At 36.8% G+C, this 10,758-nt stretch overlaps 1 protein-coding gene across 1 annotated transcript; it reads left to right on the top strand.

The window, feature by feature from the left end:
- The first annotated feature begins 1,453 nt into the window (after positions 1-1,453).
- LOC101303005 (protein MEI2-like 4-like) lies at positions 1,454-6,095 on the top strand. The gene is made up of 12 exons (XM_004310091.1): positions 1,454-1,545; positions 1,712-2,139; positions 2,245-2,403; positions 2,526-2,642; positions 2,721-2,872; positions 3,138-3,217; positions 3,312-3,698; positions 3,797-4,442; positions 4,790-4,874; positions 4,977-5,045; positions 5,123-5,302; positions 5,460-6,095. Exons 1-12 carry the CDS (start codon positions 1,482-1,484, stop codon positions 5,613-5,615), a joined length of 2,523 nt encoding a protein of 840 aa, XP_004310139.1. The 5' UTR covers positions 1,454-1,481; the 3' UTR covers positions 5,616-6,095.
- Positions 6,096-10,758: the final 4,663 nt, after the last annotated feature.

The following is a 10,758-nucleotide window of genomic DNA, read 5'->3' on the forward strand; positions in this document are numbered from 1 at the left end:
TCTAGTTGTAACTCAATGTTCTGAACTCTTTGGCAGAGACAGGTTGGGTTTTGGAAGTCAGATAACATGCCAGATGAACATGGTCAGTACCATCAATCTATAACTGGTCTTACCTTCTTCATTTTTTTTTTTTTGTAAACAGCATGCCCTTCCAGTGTCACTTTTTGATTGTTTATCAACTTGTCATGAAACCGTTGCATTATTAGGCATTTATGACTAAATCGAAGAATATTATTGAACTAAGATTTCATTGCAATTAATCCTCCTCTTTGAGAGAGTGCCAAACCAACTGAACAACTATTATCTGCTCTTTCTTTTTCGTATCCAACCAAACCGTTATCTCTCTGTCACCTTTAACTTGAATTGGCTCTAAATTACAGTAATAATTAATATAGGCTTTATATCGAGTTGGTTCTGTAGCATAAGTTTGTATATTTTTAGCAAGCTACGTATTACTTAACATATCCAAGTTGTCAATTTAATAGGCAGCACACACTAGCAAGCATAAATCAGAGTCGTTTCTCAGCAAACGCTGGCACGAAGCTTGAGATGTGCCAGTAACTTTTGTATTCTGTCAAACTCATACTAAAAAGAATTTGTAATTTCTTACAGAAAAGGTATCATGGTTAAGAAGTCTAGGCCATATCAGAATATATTGTGTTTAGCATATTAAATCTTTACCACCACCTGTAGTGGACGATCTATCTTGAGTTTTTAGAAGTCCAACTTACCTTCCTGAAAAGAGATGTTGGTAGGATATTCATTTTTGTTGTTGGTTTATCATCAAGAAAAGATTGAAATCTTGAGTAGGTAATACAAATGATGATGAAAGCAACCTGATGCTTATTCATATTATGATAGGTTAATGGTTATGAATATAAAATGGTAAGGAAATTCACCAACCGGGATCTTGGTGTGCTTAATTTTAATTTTATGCAGACTCATTTCCTTATCTGTCGTCTATCGCCATGAGTATTAGATCAGTATAAATTATAAAATAAAGTTGGCTGTCAAGCATAGGCATGGCCACTTGATTCTAACTTCCACTTAAAGTAATGAAGATGTTGTAACAGGGATATGTAGTACATAATCGTAAATTTTGCTGGTATAAATTTCATATGGTACAAGAAGTTCATACAAATTAATTGAATAAGTTATGCCATTTTTTATCATGGTAGTTAATATTGTTTGTATTAAGAAGCAACTCTTGATTTTAATGTTGTGAAACAGCTGGTAAGAAGTCACTTGCATCATCATCCTTGGAGAAGTGTCAGACGGTGAAATCCCTAGACCACCCTGATTTTTTCTCAATGCGAGAAAAAAAGGTGCACCCCGGTTTCAATAGACAAGCAGTTGGGGCAGAGAGAGCCTTAAGTCATTCCTTGAATTTATCGAGAACTGTGAGCCTTGACTCAGTAACAAAATCTAATGTAAATGTTGAGACAGCATCTTACTATGCAGAAGGTGGCAGAGTCAATTTGATGGGAACACAGTATGAGAGTAGCCTTTTCTCGAGTTCATTATCTGAATTGTTTAGTATGAAGTGTAAGTCTTCTGAATTCCTTGACCCCTTTGTAAATATGGTTGACCTTTGAAAGAAGTGACATTCAGTTCTTAAAGAACACTATGTTCTGGGCTGCAGTTCAATTATAGATTCAGTTGATTGATTATTTTCCTGTTAATTCATTTGAAAATGAACAACTTCCTGCAGTGAGACTATCGTCAAACAATGCACAATATGGGCAGTCAGTTGATAGTGTTGCCTCAAACTATGAGGAAGAGGATGTTTTTGAATCCCTTGAAGAAATGGAGGCCCAAACCATTGGAAACCTTCTCCCCAATGACGATGAGTTGCTTTCTGGAGTTACCGATGGGCTTGAATATAATGTTCCACTCACTGCAGGTGATGATACTGAGGAGTTAGATATTTTTAGCAGCAGTGGAGGGATGGATTTGGGAGACGATGGTTTGTCAGCTGGACTGAACAATGTTGATCGCCCTGGAGGAGTTTCTAATGGCCTGCAATGCAATGGTTCATTACTGGGAGAACACCCTCATGGTGAACACCCTTCGAGGACATTGTTTGTGAGAAATATAAATAGTAACATTGAAGACTCGGAGTTGAGAACCCTGTTTGAGGTGTGTGTTTTCTCTTGTATCTTAGGTGTGTAGGTTTTGGTCTAGATTCATTTCATTTATATGTTTAAGGCCATCCATCATTGACATTTTTGTAACTCAATACAGCAATATGGAGACATTCGGACTCTTTATACAGCCTGCAAACATCGTGGGTTTGTCATGATATCATATTATGATATCAGAGCAGCCCGGAATGCGATGAAAGCACTCCAGAACAAACCCTTGAGGCGCCGGAAGCTTGATATTCACTACTCAATTCCAAAGGTGAGTTTCCTATGATGTTTACTCTCCAGATACTATAGTATTGCTCTGTTAATGTAATTGTCATGGTTGTTTCAAAATGTCATTTTATCTTGACTTATTGTGCATGGACTATCACTTGTCAGGACAATCCTTCTGAGAAAGATGTTAATCAGGGCATTCTTGTGGTATTCAACCTTGATTCTTCTGTTTCTAATGACGAACTTCGTGAGCTTTTTGGTGTCTACGGTGAAATCAAAGAGGTGAGCTTGTTTTCCAAATTTTATAGTAGTGCATGGGAGAAGCATATGCTCTAACGTATTTTCATTCCTGGTCTGCAGATCCGTGAAACACCAAATAGAATTCATCACAAGTTTATCGAATTTTATGATGTTAGAGCTGCAGAATCTGCTCTTAATGCCCTGAACATGAGTGATATAGCCGGGAAGAGAATAAAGCTTGAGCCAAGTCGTCCTGGAGGTGCAAAAAGGAGGTATTGTCCTGGAAAATGACTTGTCTTTCTTTGCTTGTACATTATATTCCAATGTTTCTTTTAGGGTTTCTCTGTGTGGGCAATCAAATTATTTGAGGCACAAAACCTATTAAACTTTCTACTCTTTTCACTTTTGTGGTGAAAAGTTCATTAGTCTAGATAGCAGTGCTGACTGCTGAGTATTATGTGCTCAACTGAGCTTTAGGTTAAATCCTGCTTTTGATAAATTAATAAGTTTCTCTTGTATATTCTTTTTTCACTGCAGCTCGGGGTTAGAGCAGGATGATTGTGGCCTTTATTTGCAGCAGAGTAGCCCTCCTAGTAATTCTGTTACTGGTTTCTCTGGTAAAGAATTTGCCTTGAAAACGCTCATTGTATATAGTAACAAGCATACATTTCTTTCCTTCCTTTATTTTGTCTCATAAAGAGTTGCTAACAGGTGCAGTTACATCCTCTGGCACAGATAATGGATCTGTTATGGCTGTACACTCTGCAGCTCCGTCTTTTGAGAACATGTTCCATCATGGGATCTCATCTAGTGTACCCAACAGCCTATCATCTGTAATGAGAGTTGAGTCAGCAGTCAGTCAGTCTGGCTTTAATGAGTCCATTCATTCAGCAAGCCCGCTGAAATTTGACATCCACGGCTCACCAGCTTTTCATCCTCATTCACTTCCAGAGTATCACAATGGTTCCCCTAATTGTGCCAACTGCGGTTCAACAGGCAGTGTATCTGCAAGTATCAATGTCAGACAACCAGAAAGAATTGATAACAGGCACTTCCCCAGAGTCTCTAGTGGGCACTCACTTGAACTTAATGATAGTGGTTAGTGGAATGAATACCTAGTGTACAGTTGTTTGTTTTGCTTCAGCTTGATCATTGCTTTCTTATTTTTGATTATCTGTTTTTGCTATCTTCCTCAGTTTTTGGATCGTCGGGTAATGTGAACGGCCCTAATCCTGGACATCATTATGCATGGAACAATTCCTTTCAGCCTCAGGGTCCAGGTATGATGTGGTCAAATTCACCATCATATGCTAATGGAATCTCGGCAGCTCATTCCCCACAGCGGATGCATGGACTTCCTAGAGCACCATCTCATATGTTAAACCCAGCAATGCCCATAAATAACCATCATGTGGGTTCAGCCCTAGGGCCTAACTCAATCTGGGACCAGAGACAAGCATATGCAGGGGAATCCCCCGATGCATCTGGATTTCATCCAGGCTCTCTTGGGAATATGAGAATGCCAAATAAATCACCGCATTCGTTGGACTATGTTTCTCATAACATGTTTCCTCATGTTAATGGAAACGGCATGGACCTATCAGTTCCCCACAAAAATGTAGGACTCCAGGCTCATCATCAAAGGTGCATGATGTATCCTGGAAGAAGCCAGATGGGTCCTGTTATGAATTCATTTGATCAACCTACTGAACGTCCAAGAAATCGTAGAAATGAAGGCAGCTCAAATCAGGATAACAAGAAACAGTTCGAACTTGATATTGACCGCATCATGCGAGGGGATGACACCAGAACAACGCTTATGATAAAGAATATTCCCAACAAGTAAGTGACTCTGCACTTCCTTTCTGGTAGCTTTAAGAATTTACATGTTGTAATTAGAGTCAAATAATCAATATTAGCTTGATACTTGAGAGGACTCATACAAAACCTTTGGAACTTCCAATTCTAGCATGCTTGATATGTTCCAGAAAATAATAGGTGCATCTGCAGTCCCCAATGGGTACCAGCAGATGCATCCTATTTAAGCATTCCAAGTGGTATCAGTTGAATTATAGTTTACTCTTGTAGACAATGCCTACATTCGCCAACCGAGTAGAAATAGTTATTCTATGTACGCTATTTCTCTTTTTGAGATACTGAGTCCTGACTCAATGCGTCTTTATCAACAGGTATACCTCAAAGATGCTATTGGCTGCAATTGATGAGCGCCATCGTGGAACATATGATTTCATCTATCTGCCAATTGATTTTAAGGTTCGGTTATATCCTTTGACATTGTCAAGAAAGGAACCTGATTTAGAATTCAATTTAAATCTATGGCTGTATGATAAAACATGGTCTTCTTATGTATTGCAGAACAAATGCAATGTGGGGTATGCATTCATCAATATGACTGATCCCAGACAGATTGTTCCATTTTATCAGGTTTGTTTTCTGTAAGCTATACAAATTATAAATGAGATGTGGAAGTACAAGCTAAAAGAAATATCCATTTTTTGCAGTCATTCAATGGGAAGAAATGGGAGAAGTTTAATAGTGAGAAGGTGGCATCACTTGCGTATGCTCGAATTCAAGGCAAATCTGCTCTGATTGCACATTTTCAGAACTCAAGCCTGATGAATGAGGACAAGCGATGCCGTCCAATTCTCTTCAACACTGATGGCCCCAATGCAGGTGATCAGGTATGAGAACAGTAACTGAACCATGCACTTTAAATTCGAAAAACAGAAAAAGGTGAAACTTCTAGTTTACATACTTTGGAAATAATAATGAGAACAGACAGAAATACAGTTATTGTTGTGAAGTAAAGATTGCATGCTGAGCTTTCTTGGTCTACAGGTGCCCTTCCCGATGGGTGTTAATGTTCGTACGAGACCTGGAAAGTCTCGAACAACCACCAATGAGGAGAACAATGGAGGGAGTCCACCAAACTCAGGAGATGGGGAACATTCTTGGAATGGAGGTTCATCTGCAGGTTCTAAGGACGCGGACTAAGAAACCCGTTATTTTTTGGGTTACTAACCATATAGGGCTGAAAATCTAATTTGCTTCCACTCTGAATCATGGTGAGATATACTTGGGTGGAGAGGAGCCAACAAAAGTACCTATCCGAGTTTCTTACCAGCCTGCCTAAACTTTAGAGGACTGCTTAGCCAATACTAAGCAATTTTCAGTTTTCTCTACTACTTTTGTGTTTAATTCTAAAGCAGTTTAGGACAAAAACCAAAAAAAAAAAAAGAGAGAGAGAAGTTTTGGAGCTTCAAAATTTTTGGATGGACTTGAAGCTATTACTTTTTAAGAGGAAACAAGAAATATATGTATAGAGGAGTTACTGTGCAGAGAAGAGATTGTTTGTTGTGGATTGATGAGGAGGCTTACAACTGCTCTATCTTTTTCCCCCAATTCTTTAAAGTTTTCTTTTGGGGTTATCTGTAATTTAGTTCATGGGGTTGGAACCCATCTGTAACTATAAAGATGTAAGAGTGAAAAATTTTGACATGTCATTGTAACTTGTATGTGTTGTATATTGATTATCAATAAATCGTTTTTTGTTTTGTTTATTATCATGAGAGGTGTTTATGGGTTTTTGTCTATTTCTTGTGAATGCTCGCCGCCTTCTTTGCATTTTGTGGTTCGAGACTTGGAGAACATTGAAAGCTAAGACTACACTGCTTGTGACCAGTTACAGAAAGACATAGACCTCAAGAGCTAAGACTAGCAACACTAGTAGCACTACTGAGAACTCTCTTGGAAGTTGGGATTTATGAATATTGGGATTTGTGCTTATATTATGCCTTGTGCGCAATGTTTTAAAAAAACGCTAGGCACTAGTCGGGCGGATAACCGGTGACTAGCGCCTAGGCGGGTTAATCGGGGATTAATCGGTTTTCTACCTCTCTAGACGGAAACGGTGAACACCGCCTACCGCCTAGACAGGGATTAATCTGCTCTAGGCGGGGATTTTTAGAACGTTGCTGTTGTGCCAGGCATTGGTGTTTTTTCATATCATATCCAAATGAACTGCATGTCTCCAACTTGAAATTTGCCGATTTGTAGAGGGATGGGTTCTACTGCACTGCATAAGAAGCAGATAAATTATTGAACCGACTGAAGCAAAGGAGCATGACCAAAAGAGCCAAGTTGATATACTCAAAAGGAAGGCTCAGAACGTTGAGCAGATCCATGCAAACGTTTCAAGGAAGAGATGATAATTCTAGGTTTCGATATGGCTATGCTTAAATGTTTAAATGTTTAAATGGATGTGGCTATGCTTAAATGTTTTGGGTGAGTGCAACGTGGTTGCTTATTTGTAAATTTAAGTTGGCTTGAAATTTTGTTCTATAGAGATCTATACATTTTAGAATGCCAAAAAATGCATCAATCCGACCTACGAATCTCTCTTGCAGTGTGGACTTGTGGTTTAACTGGTTTTGGTGGTGATGGCGGGTGAGACTGCGCGAACAAGAAGAGAGATCTGCAAAAATAGTTAGTATTTTATTAATAAATAATAGTTAAAGTAATAAATTAATGAGTAGATATATCTTAATATTTGGTGTGGCTGTTGTGCCGAACGGTATGGCATGTCTCACAATCTGATTCGTCCATTACTCATCTACTATTTATTCAAGTAAAGTAATTTTATTTCTATTTTAAATGGACAGTAATGCCCTTATGTTGTTTTGTCTTTTTCTGCCTACTACAAACAAACAACTTAAAATAAAGACTAGTACTGCTCTGACTACTCCACTTGGTGATAGTAATATCCTCAAGATGCTCATCTGCTTTGGTCTTTGTTTATCTATTCGTCTTCTCATCCTTCCATCATGTTCAAAATGGTGTGAGCCTCTTCCTCATTCAAATTTTCCCAATAGTCATTGTCTGCTTCATCTGCTTCCATGGCTGCCAACATCTCTAAGCCTTCTCTATGAAGCTGCTCATAAACCTCTTTGATAGTTTTGCATTTTCTGACATTTGATTCTGGTTTAGGGCGGCTTAATCGGTGCTTCCTATGGAGCTTGACATACTTGTCTTGATAAAGCAGATTGAGATGGCTAGCATCCCAAATCTCATGGTGCACTATTTGGGCTCCTCTGTATTTCTGGATGTCTTCTATTGTAGGGCTGCTATTCAGGATTGGTCCAACTTCTGGAATAGTATATTCTTCTTTCATGATGGAGATGATGTGCCTTGCTTGATATGGATAAATGCTACTAGAGAATAATGCTGGAGGAATACTATTTACTTCTAAAACAATATTGCTCCCATTTCCTCCTAGATGTTGAACACATTGTAAAATAATGCTCTTAAGCTCATTTGAAAAGGAATAAATATGATAAATAAATGCTACTAGAGAATAATGCTGAAGGAATATTATTTACTTCTGTGCTCCCATTTCCTCCTAGTACATTGCAAAATAATGCTCTTAAGATTATTTGGAAAGGAATAAATATGATAATCCTGCTGAAAATATATTTTTGTTAAAAATCCATGCTCTAGCAGTAACCCAGGTGTTAGCTGGATTGTTTGATTATCATGCTCAAAGTGCAAAGTCCTGTGCTCCATCATATTTATGCTTGCTCCCAATATTTTATAATTAACAGCTTCATTAGGATGACAACGTAGTGCTTCACTATGAACAAGAAATCCTGGTAGAGGATTCTTTAATAAATGAAAAAGGAATTGTTGTATAGCCTGCTGCAGATTATAAAGTTTCATTTGCTCATGTTGACAGAAAATTGCTTTAACATCTGGATGCTGTCTAAAATTATCTTGAGTTAAAACTTGCAGAGTATACATGCTCACTTGCTCATTAAAATTAACAGGCCAATTTATATAATCATTTATGTAGTCTTCCTAAACATTTTCTACTGCTTCTGATATGTTTTCTTTCACTACTTTTCCTTGCTCAAAGTTTAATTGCTCTAGTAAGTTGCTATTTTCAAAAGTAGTTATTCCATTAAGATTAACTAATTTTCCATGCTTTTCTACTAATTTATTATATGTTCCTAACAAGGTATTATGCTCTGTAGACAAAGGTTCTTGATCTGCTCCAAAACTTCCAATTTGAAAATGAAGGAGATTTATAGTCTTGTTATAGTCCATAAACTCTTGCTCCAATGCTCTCACTAATTTCTCAAGTCCCATAACCATGTTTGGTGGTTGGTTCCTAAGACTCCAGAAATTATCTAGTAAAACTTTTTGCTTGATCAGTAATTGCTCATGTGTATTATACCTATATTCAGATTAATTACTTTCTGAATATGTATATTACCATATATGTGAGTAGGAATTGCTGCTCTTAATTGAGGTCTTGCTGCTATGCTTATTGATTGATAAACTTGTGGAGGAGCTGCATTAAATGGTACATAGTTAAATGCTCTCCTATTGCTCGAAGATGCTGATGCTGATGCTCTTGAGAATTACATATTTGTATCAAAGAATAAGTCTTAATAAGATATCTGCTAATGTATCATTAGTTTCTTTAATATGCTCAAATTTAATATGCTCAAATTGGGGTCTAAACCCATTTCTTGTAATAGAATCTACAAAATTTACCCATCTACGGGCTGCTTGCTTATTAGTTGTAATTTTATTGTAATGAGAAACAACATTTTAACAATCAGTTCTAATTGTAAATATTTCATTATGAAAGAATAAAGAAAATGCTTCAAGTGAATTAATTACGCCTAATATTTCTAAATCTGTTGCTGGCAATCGAGATTGTATCTCATTGAATTTACCTAATACATACCTACAAATTTGCTCATCAGATTTTGGTAATTCTTTATGCTTTTTCTGATATAAAATTCATGCCCAACCTGATGTTGATTCATCGGTTTCTACTATTTTATAACTAGTATCTAATGGTAATGCTAAATGTTTAAGTTGAGTAATCTCTTGTTTAATTTGTTGAACTAATTTAATATCTTCAGTATTAAAATATTTTTTACCAGTTTTGCTAGTCTTACTGTGTAAAATTGCTATTTTTCTTCCTAAGTCTGGAATAAAATTTCTAGCATAATTTAGTAATCCTAAAAATGCTTGTAACTGTTTTTTATCTTCTAATCTATCAGGGAATTCTGCTTAGCTATATGTTTTTGTAATTGTATTGTTCCTGATTTAATGTAAATGCCTAAGAATTCTATATCTTGTTTTTCTAAGTCTATTTTGTTTTTGCTAATAATGATACCATTATTTATAAATTCTTGCAACATTATTTCTAAATGTTTTCTATGCTCATTTATATTTTTGCTATGTATAAGTATATCATCTACATATACACTACAAAAATTATCATATTTCTTAAATATTTGATCCATTTTTCTTTGAAAAATAGATGATGCATTTTTTAAACCAAATGACATGACAAGTCATTCAGAGTGTCCTTCTGGACAAGTAAATGTTGTCCATTCTATTGATTTTTTTTTTTTTTTTCGATTTGAACTATCAAACTTTATTGAAAAAAGAAGTAGCAATTACATATGAAAAGTATCAGCTGCAAGAGCAGTCTGAAGGAAGGGAGGTGCAGTAAAATAAAACGTCATTTGTGAGAGATGTCTAGAGTGAGCAGCCATTAGATGGGCTGCTGTGTTAGCATTGCGTTTTGCATGTGCCATCTGTATATGTCTATCACCCCGCAGCAGGAGACCTACATCTTCCTACAACCTTCCCAGCACAGAAAAATTACCAACTTGCTTATTAATGAGTTGGAAATAAACCAATTGCGCATCAGTTTCTATCACTGCATGAGTGAAATTGTTGGCCAGCACAAACTCTATAGCTTGTTTACAAGCTAATATTTCCACATGCTCAGCTGACAGGATACCCGATAAAGCCTTGCCTCCACCAGCCAAAAAAGATCCCAATGAGTCCCTTATTACAAAACCGATGTTGCCAACATTTGTAGAATGAAGGAAAGAACCATCCACAGTAACTTTAAAAATCCTTGCAGTAGACACCTTCCATTTAATAGGACTAGACTGCCTAACCACATTACGACTTGATTTCAGCTTCACTGATCTAAAATCCCTTAATCTCGCCATTGATGAAATAATTATGTCCATCACTGTTCCATTTTTATCATTCCACACCCTATTATTTCTCTCCATATTCCCCATAGCAAATACACCAACTCCCC

This window comes from Fragaria vesca, unplaced genomic scaffold, assembly GCF_000184155.1.
Source record: "Fragaria vesca subsp. vesca unplaced genomic scaffold, FraVesHawaii_1.0 scf0513160_u, whole genome shotgun sequence".
Classification (NCBI taxonomy): Eukaryota; Viridiplantae; Streptophyta; class Magnoliopsida; order Rosales; family Rosaceae; genus Fragaria; species Fragaria vesca.